Source organism: Bison bison, unplaced genomic scaffold (assembly GCF_000754665.1).
Source record: "Bison bison bison isolate TAMUID 2011002044 unplaced genomic scaffold, Bison_UMD1.0 scf7180017864037, whole genome shotgun sequence".
NCBI classification, from domain to species: domain Eukaryota; kingdom Metazoa; phylum Chordata; class Mammalia; order Artiodactyla; family Bovidae; genus Bison; species Bison bison.
Window position 1 is genome coordinate 7,644,572 of NW_011494609.1, and position 15,718 is coordinate 7,660,289.

At 44.3% G+C, this 15,718-nt stretch overlaps 1 protein-coding gene across 1 annotated transcript in view; it reads left to right on the forward strand.

The window, feature by feature from the left end:
- HSF2BP (heat shock transcription factor 2 binding protein) overlaps positions 1-15,718 on the forward strand; it is an 87,834-nt gene that overhangs the window by 12,624 nt on the left and 59,492 nt on the right. The window contains exons 4-6 of the mRNA XM_010834906.1: positions 6,243-6,346; positions 12,764-12,913; positions 15,197-15,329. Coding sequence (XP_010833208.1) covers positions 6,243-6,346; positions 12,764-12,913; positions 15,197-15,329 — 387 coding nt within the window. The remainder of the gene's footprint in view (positions 1-6,242; positions 6,347-12,763; positions 12,914-15,196; positions 15,330-15,718) is intronic.

Consider the following 15,718-nt stretch of genomic DNA (forward strand, 5'->3'; position numbering starts at 1 on the left):
GTGTAGCACTTTCACAGCATCATCTTTCAGGATTTGAAATAGCTCAACTGGAATTCCATCACCTCCACTAGCTTTGTTCGTAGTGATGCTTTCTAAGGCCCACTTGACTTCACATTCCAGGATGTCTGGCTCTAGGTCAGTGATCACACCATCGTGATTATCTGGGTCGTGAAGCTCTTTTTTGTACAGTTCTTTTGTGTATTCTTGCCACCTCTTCTTAATATCTTCTGCTTCTGTTAGGTCCATACCATTTCTGTCCTTTATTGAGCCCATTTTTGCATGAAATGTTCCCTTGGTATCTCTGGTTTTCTTGAAGAGATCTCTCATCTTTCCCATCCTCTATTTCTTTGCACTGATCGCTGAAGAAGGCTTTCTTGTCTTTCCTTGCTATTCTTTGGAACTCTGCGTTCAGATGCTCATATCTTTCCTTTTCTCTTGTTTTTCCCTTCTCTTCTTTTCACAGCTATTTGTAAGGCCTCCTCAGACAGCCATTTTGCTGTTTTGCATTTGTTTTCCGTGGGGATGGTCTTGATCTCTGTCTCCTGTACAGTGTCATGAACCTCATTCCATAGTTCATCAGGCACTCTATCTATCAGATCTAGGCCCTTAAATCTATTTCTCACTTCCACTGTATAATCATAAGGGATTTGATTTAGGTCATACCTGAATGGTCTAGTGGTTTTCTCCACTTCAATTTAAGTCTGAATTTGGCAATAAGGAGTTCATGATCTGAGCCACAGTCAGCTCCTGGTCTTGTTTTTGCTGACTGTATAGAGCTTCTCCATCTTTGGCTGCAAAGAATATAATCAGTCTGATTTTGATGTTGACCATCTGTTGATGTCCATGTGTAGAGTTTTCTCTTGTGTTGTTGGAAGGAGTGTTTGTTATGACTAGTGCTTTCTCTTGACAAAACTCTATTAGACTTTGCCCTGCTTCATTCTGCACTCCAAGGCCAAATTTGCCTGTTACTAGAGGTGTTTCTTGACTTCCTACTTTTGCATTCCAGTCCCCTATAATGAAAAGGACATCTTTTTGGGTGTTAGTTCTAAAAGGTCTTGTAGGTCTTCATAGAACTGTTCAACTTCAGCTTCTTCAGCGTTACTGGTTGGGGCATGGACTTGGATTACTGTGATATTGAATGGTTTGCCTTGGAAACGAACAGAGATCATTCTGTCGTTTTTGAGATTGCATCCAAGTACTGCATTTTGGACTCTTTTGTTGACCATGATGGCCACTCCATTTCTTCTGAGGGATTCCTGCCCGCAGTAGTAGATATAATGGTCATCTGAGTTAAATTCACCCATTCCAGTCCATTTTAGTTCACTGATTCCTAGAATGTCGAACTCCTGTTTGACCACTTCCAATTTGCCTGGATTCATGGACCTAACATTCCAGGTTCCTATGCAATATTGCTCTTTACAGCATCGGACCTTGCTTCTGTCACCAGTCACATCCACAACTGAGTATTGTTTTTGCTTTGGCTCCATCCCTTCATTCTTTCTGGAGTTATTTCTCCACTGATCTCCAGTAGCATAATTGGGCACCTGCCGACCCAGGGAGTTCCCCTTTCAGTATCCTATCATTTTGCGTTTTCATACTGTTCATGGGGTTCTCAAGGTAAGAATACTGAAGTGGTTTGCCATTCCCTTCTCCAGTGGACCACATTCTGTCAGACCTCTCCACCATGACCCGCCATCTTGGGTGGCCCCACACGGCATGGCTTAGTTTCATTGAGTTAGACAAGGCTGTGGTCCGTGTGATCAGATTGGCTAGTTTTCTGTGATTATGGTTTCAGTGTGTCTGCCCTCTGATGCCCTCTGGCAACACCTACCATCTTTCTTGTAGCTTTGACTACACAGACCTTTGCTGGCAAAATGATGTCTCTGCTTTTTAATATTCCGTCTAGGTTTGTCATAGCTTTTCTTCCAAGGAGCAAGCATCTTTTAATTTCATGGCTGCAGTTACTGTCTGCAGTGATTTTGGAGCCCAAGAAAATAAAATCTGTCACTGTTTCCACTTTTCCCCCATCTACTTGCCATGAAGTGATGGATGCCATGGTCTTAGTTTTTTGAATGTTGAGTTTTAAGCTGGCTTTTTTTCACTCTCCTCTTTCACCTTCATCAAGAGGCTCTTTAGTTCCTCTCTGCTTTCAAACCACTCCTGACTACCCAGTTGTTAACATACTTTATGCTAATAAATGAAAAGCAAAAGTCCCTAACTCTTTGCTTAGGGAAGTACTTTATTAGAATTCATGTGAGTTCAACAAGATTGATCTTAGTTTTTTGGTGATAGAATTAAGTTGATATTCAATCAGGTAGGTATTCATTGTATGCTGGGTATTTGTTAAGCTCTGCTAGGTGACCTGGGGATATACACAGGATAAAGTCAGATCCTGTCCCTTGGTAAATTCACAGGTAGACTGAGGAGCTCCTGCGTGGAGATGTGAAAAGATAGCGCCAAGTACGGTGGCGGCACCAGCCCAGGAGAGAGTTGTATTAGTCACGTCTTCTTCTTAGGAAACAGTGCTCCAGTGGCCTTTACGTTAGAAAAAGCAGCAGATTTTTGGCAGTGCAGGAAGAAAAAAAATGCTACTTCCATATTCTTGTTCCAGCTCTCCTCCCCTACTCCTTTTGGTTTGTTTAAAAAATTGGACAGCTAATTAAAGTGTTGTTTGGCTAGAAATGCATTTAAAATCTTTAACTGAGGGTTTTTTTTTTTTTTAAATGAATCCTAGTATATTCTCATTTTTTCACTTTTTCAACTTAAATATTTTGACAGGCTGATTAGGTTAAAATGAGGTCTTTAGAATAAGTCCTAGCCCAGTGTGACTGGTATCCTTATTAAAAGAGGAAAGCTGGACACCGAGGTCGGCGTACACGGAGGGAAGGTGGAGTGAAGAGATGGGGAGGCAGGCGGGATTCTGCTGCCACAACCCAGGGCTGCCTGGACCACCAGCAGGTGGGAGGGGCGGGGAAGGGTCCTTTCTCCACAAGTTTCAGAGCAAGTGTGTCCCTGCTGACACCTCAGTTCTGAGCTGCAGCCTGCAGAACAACGTGAGGATGCATTTCTGGTCTAAGCCACCCAGTCTGTGGGCTTTGTTAGGGTAGGTCTAGGGAACTAATACACCATCCAGATCTTGGCTCATGTAAGGATGGACTCTTACTATGAGACAACATGGTGTCTGACTCTTTGCAACCCCATGGACTGTAGCCTGTTTGTATCTTTCCTGTGGATAAGTTGATAGTCATTCTCATGTTATTAAAGCTATCAAAGAAGAATTCTGAGTTTCTGAAGATAAATAGATGTTGAACTGGCCCGTGAGTTAGGTTGTTTCTATGTCAGTTGTCTTGGCCATCCTTTTACTCAGTTAAGGGTTAGCAGGTTTTTATTCCTTCATTTTGCATGCTAAAGCTTAGCAGTTGAAATCCAATCTAAGCTGGGTGGCAGCCTCTTTCGTGTTCTAATACTGAGACTGGGTAAGGTAATGTCTTGACCATAACGTACTGTTGTTTAGTCTCTAAGTCATGTCCAACTCTTTGCAACCTCATGGACTGTAGCCTGCCAGGCTCCTCTGTCCATGGGGTTTCCCAGGCAAGAATATTGGTTCAAATGAGGGTTTGAACCCTCGTCTCCTGCATTGGCAGGCAAATTCTTAACCACTGAGCCACCAGGGAAGACCATATAATGCACTGTATGTATTAGTGTATTATTTCTGTCTTTGATTTAAAAAAAAAACAAACTGTAGGAGAATGAGACATAAAATAGCCAAGCTTTTTCTCTATTCAAGGATTAGCAGAAGACTCTGGTGGCTTAGACGGTAAAGTGTCTGTCTACAATGTCGGAGACCTGGTTTTGATCCCTGGGTTGGGAAGATTCCCTGGGGAAGGAAATGGCAACCCACCCCAGTACTCTTGCCTTGAAAAATCCCATGGACAGAGGAGCTTGGTGCAGGCTACTACCCATTGGGTCGCAGAGTCGGGCATGACTGAGTGACTTCACTTTCGTGTAAAGAAGTAAAGTTCGTTTACGTGACAAATATTTATAAAGTGCCACTAGGTGCCATGTCCTAGGCATGTCGCACATGTTCTAAGTATGTGGGATTATCAGCACACAGGAGGATGCATGCCCACCTGCTTTAGGGGCCAAACTGAACAAGCGAGTTTTGTCAGGAGGTGGCGGCAGTGCTCCAGTCTGGCCACCAGGTGGCAGCCTCCTCCTGAGAGCTGGGAGTGGGTGGCAGCCCTGACACAGCCTTTGAATACTGTGGGGTGGAATGGGACGGTTTAACCTCATCCTTTTGTTGTGTTAACCTACAGTAAGGTCATTAGCAGTTATGTGGAGTGAGAGATTATGACGTTACTGTAAAGAGTCTTCTGGGTGGTCTTAATTCCTCCATAGTTTTACACGTAAGACTTGTAGGAGTGTGATTTCCTATTTTCTTTACAGTGTTTGAGAAATATACAGTTTAGTAATAGAAGAAAACATTAAAAGTTAACTGCAAAGAAAAAGTTTTATGCTATTAATAATTTTGTCTCAGTTTTTTTTTAATTTTTTTTTGTCTGCGACCATTTGCAGTTCACATTTCATTCATAATTATTTATGTTTTCGTTTAACATCGTTACAGAACGCAGATATGTAGTTTTCAAAACATAGCACTTGTTCAGTATAGTTGGTTTCTTGGGTGGCCGGGACTAGTGGGACAAAATAAAGATTTCCAGTGCAAGTCATATTGCGCGTGGTACATCCTGAAATGGCAGAAGAGAGACCTGATGTGAAGGAGAAGAAGGGGTCCCACGCTGCTTCACCCGTTTCTAAGAAACTCATTTTAAGAGAAGCTTTGCCAGCGGCTTCACAATCATTAATTGAATATCTAGCTTTAGGTCTCAATCTCCTGCTCTGGCAAAGGATCTCTGTAAAACGTAATGAAAGTGTCAGTTGCTCAGTCGTGTCTGACTCTGTGACCCCATGACTCTGTGACTGGAAATGGCAACCTACTCCAGTATTCTTACTTGGAAAATTCCATGGACAGAGGAGCCTGGTGGGCTGCAGTCCATGGGGTCGCAAAGAGTCAGACAGAACTGAGCAATTTCCACTCCCAGGGAATTCTGATGTGCTGTAAAGTCTGAGAATCAATGTCCCGAAGTGTTCCTACTTCAGTGAGTTAACACCAGTAGCTCTGAGCACACTTCCACTCAGGTCTTGGTATATGTTAGCTTTGAAACGTGATATCTTAGTCTTTGGGATCAAGGCACTTAAAGCTTTTTTTTGTTTTTTAAATGGTAAACGCTTTAATAATAGACTGTTTTCATAGGCAACCAATTAGCAGACTAATGAGCCATTTAAATTTCTGTACTTAAAACCAGTATTCAAGAAAGGTGAACCCCAAATGCAGCCTCGTACTGACGACCGCGGCTATGCACAGATGTCAGTGAGCATGCCATGAGCACTCTGCTGTGTGCCAGTGAGGCGAGACCCCCCACCCTGAGCTCTGGGCCCTGGCAAACAGAGATCAGTGATTGTTCACCGGAGGCACTTAAAACTTGGAGTTACCTTTTTTCTTGGCTTTCAGAATGTCAGTGTTTCTGTAGCATACTATTTTTTATTTAAACGTGATTATCTGGTTGATAATTCATGAATTCATGAATTCAGATTCATGAACATGGACGTCTTTTGGGAATTTTGTTGGCCATGTGACTCATTGTCTGGGCGAGTGCGGTGGTAAGGAAGCGTGCCCTCCTCCTCGCCTCTCACTGTGGCCTTTTCTCTTCTCGTCTCTGTGGCTGTTGCCTCACTGCTCCATTGACAACGGCGGCAGCTGTTGTCGGGGAGCCAGTCTGCCAGCGGGTGAGACGAGCGTGTGAATCAGCCCGGCTGGCACCATCTCCTTGCTGAACTGCCTTCTGCTTTTTATGGAGCACATAGGAGTGTGTGCCACGAGACAGTCGGGCTGCCCAGCCCTGCCTGCACTCCTCTAAACAACACACTTTCCTAGAACCTTGAGTGCATGTCTGGTGGTGAAACGAAGTCTTTAAAAAAAGCAGAAAACAAAGGTGGTTTCTGCTATGGGCAAAAAGGTGACAAAAACTCAAAAAGCCGGACGTTAGAATGTTGGTTATCCCAGCACTGGTTATGTGAGTAATCCTACCTAAGAAATCAGGCTTTCCTAAGAGAAAATTAAGCAAAATGCATGGTTAGGAGAGATCAGTGACTTGAAATACTGAGTATTCTTGTGTCTCTTGTAGATCTGGAGAGGAAGGAGCAGGAGTTAGAGCAACTGAGGATGGACTGTGAGCACTTCAGAGCCCGCCTGGAGTCCGTGCAAGCGGACAGCGTGAGGGAGAAGAAGGTACAATGCTCACCAGGCCACGGGAAGCGCCCGCGCCATGCTTGTGGCCACAGTCTAGCCCTTATGCCTCAAGACACTGTATTTTTAAATGTATTTATTCTGAATGGTTTGGAAAACAGTTGATCATTTGGATTTGACAATGATTTAACATGGAGGCTGTTTACTTGGTGCCTTTTGATAGTCAATTACTGTTAATTTCTGTGTTAAAAGACCAATGCATGTCATTAAAATTTATAATATAATAATCCTGAAAAAATCATGAGGTAATGATTTGTAATTAGAGTTAGATTTATAAATAGAAACATCTGTAATTAGGAGGTCACTTCTGATATTTTGGAAATAACCAATTGCATTTCATTTTAATATTTGGGGAGACATAATATTTCTTAAAAGCTATGCATATTCTTTTCATGGAATAAGTTATTTCCTCTTCTATAAAGCTAGAGCTGTTGGGCACTTCTGCTGAAATTTGGGGCTTGATTGTGTTTTTATTTTTGGACAGCACGGTAGAAACTCGTGGCAGTGTCCAGGGCGTGCTGCTGCCCGTGTTACCTGTGTGCTGGGAGGTGTTGTGACTGCCGCGCCGCTCACTGGTTTCTGCAGCACAGCTGGGTCAGCAAGTGCTGTGAACCTGGAGAGATGCTTGGAGCCTGGCTAGATCCCACCGCCCGTGTGCTCAGCTCTGTTTCACACCTCCTCCTTGTGTGGACGAGTTCTGAGTGTTTGTGGCCAAAGTGGAGGATTCCCCAAACTGGTGGATTTTGTATAGACTTCATTTTTTCCCCACAGCGCTTAATTGCTTATTTATCAAGAATAACTGTTCCTTAGCCCAGATATTCATGATTTCATAGTTAAGGAATACAGGTAAGTGACAAACTTGCGTGGAACTCAACCCGGAGACATTGCTTACATTCCAGAATCACATTGCACTCTGAAAGACTGCAGCCTTCCTCGTTGCTGCAAACTCTTTTATGGATTGTCTGTAGAAATTTCTGCATGTGCCTTCTTTTGTGATTCAGCCTAAGCAAGCTTACAGAAAGCTGCAACTCCCAGGGGTACAGTGAGCGCTCCAGCAATGTGAGATCGAAGATGCTTGGCCAGAGGACCATGCGTCTGAAGTTTTCGTCAAAGAACTGGGAGCCCTGGTAGCTTTTCTCCTTGATTGCTCAATGATGACATCCTTCCAGACTGATAGAGTTTAATATCAAGCAAGTAGGGAGGATCAGGGAAAGAGTTTCAGTCTCAGAACTGTTAGGTCGTGTGTCACTTAGCGAAAGCTGACATTTTGGCTCAGTCATACTCGGTTTAGATCATGATAGACTAAGATGGGTACATGATTAATTTGTCTGGACCTAAAAGTTTCATTGTCTAAAAGAAGTTGACCTGCAGGCAAGAAGGAATTGGATAAATGTGAACAATGCAATCCACTGATTCAGTACTCCTTGAAATGCCGGGACATCTTTGCTAAGGCTGAAGCTTAAATTGGGCAGAATCTTAGATTTCTTGTTTCTTAAATTAATAAGCATAGGAAAAAATTCATGTTTTGCTGGCATTTTAGATGTTACGCTAAAAATAAGCCACCCTGGGAAAGTGCCAGAATAAAGGACAAATGGCTGCAGTGAAGTAGTGTCAGGTCACAGCATGGTTCTGCCCAGACACTTTGACCTTAGTTAAAATGTGGGCATATTTTAGGTTAAACTATTTCCAGTGAAGTTTCCTGCTTAATAGTCCCTCCTGTTTAACATGGGTGGGAGGCCCTGCGAGTGTTCTGTGACAGGGCTTGTCTCTTCCTGCTGTAGGGAGCTGGCCGCTGCCTTTTCTGCCCAGGGCTGAACAGATCGTGTGGCTAGACTCTGCAGGCTTATTTTAGAGTTGAGGAACCAGGAAAGAATGTAGGACTGGATCCTGAATTAGAGCGTTGCTAGTAAGACTTCAGTCTGGGGAAAAGTCATGGGGAGAATGCAGATGGCACTCAAACCAGCATGTAAGGAAAGACCAGAAGTCAGAGTGTGGACTCAGAATTCTAAAGGCGTGCACTGACCCCAGAACTCAGTCCCAGGGGCCAGCACAGTTTGGCTCCTGCCCCCGTTGAGGCGTTTCCTCAGCGGAGTCGACGGAGGAGCCTCGGTGGGTCTTGATGTGATCTAGGAGGCGGGCTGGGAGAGTTCCTCAGTGGAGTCAATGGAGGAGCCTCGGTGGGTCTTGATGTGATCTAGGAGGCGGGCTGGGAGAGTTCTGGCAGTGGCAGCCTTTGAACTTGAAAGAAGAAAGAGCCAGTGAATGGTTGGGGGATATCTCTCTGAATGACTTTGGAAGGCTTGTGCTGTTGTTATAAAGCCAGCTGTGGCTTCCCGCCATGTCTCTGCTGGCTGAGATTTTAGTGCCTGACCCTGCTTCCCCGTGTGTGTGGACTGGCACAGACAATGGGCGGAGTCCCCGTGTTCCCACCAAGGAGCTGCGTGTTTGTGGCTTACTTATGGCTTCATTCTCGGTGTGTTTTCTTAGGCTGGCATCTTTTCATACTAAATTAACTTAAATTCAGACTGCTAGTTTTGGTTTGTTGTTCAGTAGCTCAGTTGTGTCCGACTCTTTGTGACCCCGTGGACTGCAGCACGCTAGGCTTCCCTGCCCGTCACCAACTCCTGGAGCTTGCTCAAACTCATGGGCATCGAGTTGGTGATGCCATCCAACCATCCCATCCTCTGTTGTCCTCTTCTCCTCCTTCCTTCAATCTTCCCCAGCAGCAGAGTCTTTTCCAGTGAGTCAGTTTTTTTGCATCAGGTGGCTAAAGTATTAGAGTTTCAGCCTCAGCATTGGTCCTTCCAATGAATATTCAGGCCTGACTTCCTTTAGGATTGACTGGTTAGATCTCCTTGCAGTCCAAGGGACTCTCGGGTCTTCTCTAACACCACAGTTTGAAGGCATCAATTCTTTGATGCTCAGCCTTTTTTTATTGTCCAACTCTCATACCCGTACATGACTGCTGGAAAAACCATAGCTTTGACTATATGGATCTTTGTAGGCAAAGTAATATCTCTGCTTTGTAATATGCTGTCTAGGCTTGTCATAGCTTTTCTTCTAATGAGCAAGTGTCTTTCATGGCTGCAGTCATGAAATATAGTTTTGGTTATCTATATTTAGTTTTTAACCTGTTAGGAAAGAGTCACTACTTTTCCGATAATAAACGGGAAGTTGTTGCAAACATTGTATATTATTTCAGGAAAATTTTTAAACAAAAATTAACTGATAATATAGTTCAGTTACAATCAGAAATGAACCTCACAAATATCACAGTTTAAATATTCTCCCATTTAAGGACATTTGGGTTATTTCTATTTTTGGGGGGTATTATGAATAAAGGTATTATGAACATCTGTATGTAGGTTTTCGTGTGAATGTATGTCTCCATTTCTCTGGGCTAAATGCCCAAGAGTGCAATTACTGGGCTGCGTGGTAGGTACATGTTCAATTTTGTAAGAAATTACCCAGCTGTTTTTCAGAGTGGTCATACCGTTTCATCACCAGCAGTGCTGAGTGATTCACTTCCTCCACATCCTGATTAGCATTTGGTGTTCTCACTGTTTTTTATTCTAGCTGTTCTGATAGATGTGTTGTTGTTTTAATTTGCATTTCCCTGTTGGCTAATAATGCTGAACATCTTCATGTGCTTATTTGTTGTCTATATATTCTTTCCCATACAATATCTGTTTGTGTCTTTTGCCCATTTTCTAGTTGGATTTTTTTTTAACTGTTAAATTTGATGCGTTCTTGATATATACTAATATTCTCTATGACCCACCTCCTAGAATAGTGGAAATAAGAACAGAAATAAACAAAGGGGACCTAATTAAACTTAAAGCTTTTGCATGGCAAAGGAAACTATAAACAAGATGAAAAGACAACCCTCAGAATGGAAGAAAATAATAGCAAGTGAAACAACTGACAAGATTAATCTCCAAAATATATAAGCAGCTCATGGAGCTCAATACTAGAAAAACAAACAACCCAATCAAAAATTGGGCAGAAGACCTAAAAAGACTTATCCAAAGAAGATATCTAGATGGCTAATAAGCACATGAAAAGATGTGTTTTCATCTCAACATTGTCCATTATTAGAGAAATGCAAACCGAAACTACAATGAGATGTCACCTCAGGATGGCCATCACCAAAAAAATCTACAAACAATGAATGCTGGAGAGAGGGTATGGAGAAAAGGGAACCCTCTTGCATTGTTGGTGGGAATGTAAACTGATACAGCCATTATGGAGAGCAGTATGGAGATGCCTTAAAAAATAGGAATAAAACTACCATATGAGCCAACAATTCCACTGCTGGGCATATACCCTGAAGAAACCATGATTGAAAAAAGCACACGTACCCCAGTGTTCATTGCAGCACTACTTACAGCAGTTAGGACATGGAATGATCCAGATGCCCATCAAGATGAATGGATACGGAGATTATGGTACATATATACAGTGGAATATTACTCAGCTATAAAAAAGAACACATTTGAGTCAGTCCTAAAGAGGTGGAGGAACGTAGAGCCTGTTATACAGAGAGAAGTATTGTATACAGAGAAGAGAAAGTATTGTATACAATACAAATATTGTATATTAACACATATATGTGGAATCTAGAAAGATGATACTGATGAGCCTGTTTTCAGGGCAGCAGTGGAGAGCCAGGCATAGAGAACAGACTTTTGGACACAGTTGGGGAAGGAGAGGGTGGGACAAATGGAGAGAGCAGTGTGGACACATATACATCGCTACATGTAGAATGGACAGCCAGTGGGAATGTGCTGTGTGACTCAGGGAGCTCAGCCCGGTGCTGTGACAACCTAGAGGGATGGGGTAGAGTGGGAGGTGGGAAGGAGGCTCAGGAGGAAGGGCACACGTGTGCCTACGGCTGATTCATGGTGATGTCTGGCAGAAACCAACACAATGTTGTAAAGCTGTTATCCTCTGATTAAAAATAAATTAATTAAAAGATAAAGTGCTCTCGATATATTCTAGATGAAAGGAGAGTGTTACTGTGAATGGAATTATTTTCTTTGAGTTCTTGATATCATTGTACAGCTTGTACAGCCCTGTGTCAGGGCATATCTGCCTGCAACCGCCAGATGTGACCACAGAAGACAGTTCTGATGGTCATTCCCAACAGTTCTTGTTGATCTTACAGAAGAGCCAAGATAACCAGACTAATCACAGTGCATCCTGCTTCAGTTGTGAGAAAAGCTGGAATTCTGAAGGAAAGGCTGTGAATCAGTGTTTGCATATGTCACCACAGCTTGAGTGGCTGAAGTGCACATTTAGGAACCAGGCTTCTGTCCTGATGAAGGCAGATATTAAAGACCCAGAGTTAATAAATCACATAAAGCAGTTTTAGCAAGTGTCCTAGGCTCAGGGACCATTTTTCTCATGTAAATATGACTATGTGGTGGCTCAGCTGGTAAAGAATCCACCTGCAGTGTGGGAGACCTGGATTCCATCCCTGGGTTGGGAAGACCCCCTGGAAGAGGGCCTGGCAACCCACTCCAGCATTCTTGCCTGGAGAATCCTAGGACAGAGGAGCCTGGTGTGGGCTACAGTCCATGGGGTCTCAAAGAGTTGGACACAACTGAGTGACTAACACTTATTAAGTCAGGAAACCTCAGGAAACATGGAAGAGTGACTCTGGCATTAATGGTTGGGGGGGTGGGGGTGGCGGGAAGGCCCACAGCAGCCAAGATTCACCCGAAGGTGAACCTTTAGGAATGCCTGTGTGGACAGAGGCGACGTCAGGGGGACGGCTGCCTTGGTAAGAACCCTGGCTGACTCGTCAGCTGTTCCTTCAGGGGCTGTGGGAGATTGAGAAAGCTGGACTCCATCTTCCTGTGACTCTGGGCTTGGCTTGCTGGGTCAGAGCATGCCCAGGAGGCCCTTCCTCCTCTCTCCTCTCCTCCTTCTGCTCCCATCTTTCCTGCCTGGTCTTGACTGTGTCACCTGGCATTTTTATAGAAATTTAGAAGTATAGAATACTTCTACACAGAAGTATAGAAACACTTCTCTATGAGAGAACTGCTGTGTTGGCTTGCTACTCTCAACAAGCAGTGCGCTAGGCAGTGCTGTCCTGGGTATAGCCCCTGGGACCTGAGATGCTGCGTTTCCCATCTGACTTAGAAGTTGAATTCATGTCTTTGGCAGTATTTATAAACTCCAGTGCAGTGGCATGTTTTTTGAGTGTTCTTTTTGCCCCTGCAATTTAAAAAAAATATGAGTTGTGCCTCACCCTGGGCTAGTTTTCATTCGCTTGCTGTTTATTATATCCTGTGTTCATTTCTTTAAGAGTGTCTTCAAAAGGGGGAACACAGTACAGGTGCTTTGAGGCTGAATGCTGTCCATTTCTCTGATTTTATCCTGTTTTGGTTTCAGGAGAAACTGGCTCTCCGCCAGCAGCTGAACGAGGCGAAGCAGCAGCTGCTGCAGCAGGCCGAGTACTGCACGGAGCTGGGCGCCGCGGCCTGCACCATCCTGTGGGGTGTCTCCAGCAGCGAGGAGGTGGTCAAGGCCATCCTGGGCGGGGTGAGCACGCCACGGGCTGGCTGGACGCTTGACTCGTGCTTGTGTAACGTGAAGGCACAGCGCCTCTGTTTGGGCGCCTCCAGACTAGACCCTTTTGCTTTGCTCGTCAGGTACTTTTGGAATCCCAGCTGTGTAGAGCCTGAGGTAACCTGGATCCAGGGGTGTGTCAGATGAAGGGAGTGAGCTCCCTTCTGTCCCAGAGTCGGTATGGTGTTGTGGAGGTAGCTCTACGTCAGGATCGTTACTTGACATCTGTGAACGTATAACAGACTTTTAAGTGCTTTTACATACCTTATTTCCAGGAGTAATACAGTATTTCATTGCCTGAATGTTATATATTATTTTGTTGTTGTTTAGGTGCTGAGTCGAGTCCAACTCTTTTGCAATCCCATGAACTGTAGCCCACCAGGCTCCCCTGCCCATGGGATTTCCCAGGCAAGAATACTGGCGTGGGTTGTCATTTCCTTCTCCAGGGGATCTTCCTGACCCAGGGATCGAACCCGCGTCTCTTGCATTGGCAGGCGGATGCTTTACCATTGCACCACCAGGGAAGCCCTCGTGTTATTTATCATATATGTGTATATAAAATAGATGTTAATAGCATGTGCATACACAAGTCAAGGAACTTCACAGAGGAAGAGAGATTTGAAATGAACCTTGATTCACTGGCACAGCAGCAGTAACAGGAAGTGAGGAGGGTGGCTCAGGAGGAGGGAAGGGTACTCAGGCCTGGAGTGAAACGCAGGGAGGGTGTGTGAGTCTCCTGACACAGGGTAGGGGTTAGTGTGTTGATGGAGCAGTCCAGGACAGATTCCTTAAGGCCTCTGGGACAAGATTCCTTAAGGCTGTTTGAATGAAAAAGTGACAAGAGAATTTGGGCAGCTCAACCTGACAGTGAATGAGGATGGACGGGGGTGAGGCTGTGGATGTGGAGACTGGCCAGGAAGACATCGGAGCCGCCCCTTCCCTGTCCCCCCAAGTGATAGAATAGGGGGATGGGAAGTGGGGGAGCTGTGTGGTCTAAGCGTGACTGGTGACAGGATGGCCTCCCCAGCCGAGAGGATGACGGCCTAGGAAGACTGTGCTCTGACTCTGGGGGATCGTGTGGTCCTGAATGGAAATAAACACCCAGGGTGCATGGTTGGTGGGAGGGCCAATGTAGTACTTACTCGTCAGTTGTAGAGATAGAAATGGTGGAGGGACTAAGTGTGTTTTAACGTTTATTGAGCTTTCTTAAGGTATAACTTATGTATCAGAAGATTCATGTATTGTAGGTGTACAACTCAGTGTTCTTCAGCCAATTTTTGGAGGTGTGTAATATCTCCACAATCTAGTAAGGACATTTATATCACCTCATGTAGTTCTCTTGTGCCATTGTACAGGCTCTGGTTTTCAGACCGTTTCTTAGAACCCTGCCTCCTCTTCCTCCTTCCCCCCAAGGAACTGCTTTCAAGGCTCTGTGAACTTGGAAACTCTTTTTGCTGAGGAATGGAGACGTAAATGGGCTTCCATGCACGAGATCCTCATTTGATTGCTGGGTCCGGAAGATCCCCTGGAAGGGAAATGGCAACCCATTCCAGTCTTCTGACCTGGGAAATCCCATGGACAGAAGAGCCTGGTGGGCTACAGTCCATGGGGTCACAAAGAGTCTTAAATGCCAGATGAGCCTGTTTGCTGTCTTTTATGTGTTGAGGTTTCATTTAAGATTTTATTTGAAAAATAATTTCTGCCAAAGGTTTGAAAACCTCTGGTTTCATGCCTAGAATAGATAACCTATTTTTCTGGTTTATTTCTAGTATATTTTTGGGTGAATTGTCCAAGTACTTCTGTCACTGTATAAATTTGAACTGTTTCCCATATGTATGGGCTTCCCTTATAGCTCAGTCGGTAAAAAACCGGCCTGCAATACAGGAGACCCGGTTTTGATTCCTGGGTCGGGAAGATCCCCTGGAGAAGGAAATAGCAACCCGCTCCAGTATTCTTGCTTGGAGAATCCCATGGACAGAGGAGCCTGGCAGGCTGCAGTCCATGGGGTCGCAAGAGTTGGATACAACTTAGCGACTTAACTACTACTACTACTATATCAGTCTTCAAGGTAATTTTTCTACATGCCCCAAACCTCTTTTTTTCTTGATCTTTTCAACAGGAAGTTTTAACGAGGGAACAGATTTTAAAATACTGCTTCTGTAATTAAAACTGGAGTCTTCTGTGTCCTTCACTTTGAAAGTGTTTTCCTGCTGGTAGTCCTGAAAGGTTGTGACGTTCTCATTTCTAAACTTTCAGGATAAAGCTTTGAAGTTTTTCAACATCACTGGTCAAACAATGGAGAGTTTTGTGAAGTCGCTGGATGGGGATGTTAAGGAGCTGGATTCTGATGAAAATCAATTTGTTTTTGCTTTGGCCGGAATCGTAACAAGTGAGTAATTCCCTGTGAATGTAGTGACTTTCCGGGATATATTCCAGAGCAGTGATCACAGTTAGGGTGTGTGCGAATGAACACCTCTGGTTCAGATAGGCTCCTGCCCTGCAGGCGCTGACTCAGTGGACGGGGTAGGGACTGGGTGTGTGTTGTGGAGCATCACCCAGTGATTCTGATAAGTAAGCATCAGTGAGTATGAGCAGCTCACCTTAGGAAACAGGATGGCGCTGCATGTTCTGCTCAGTTCTGTCCGTTGACAGAAGTCAAAACTGTATGTTTAGCTACTTGTTGTTTGGCGTCATCGTCATTTACTTACATCTACCTAAAGTAAAAGCCTTAAGCAGAGCTTCAGGTAGGCTCTTGCTCTTGTTTTGCTGTTGTAATTC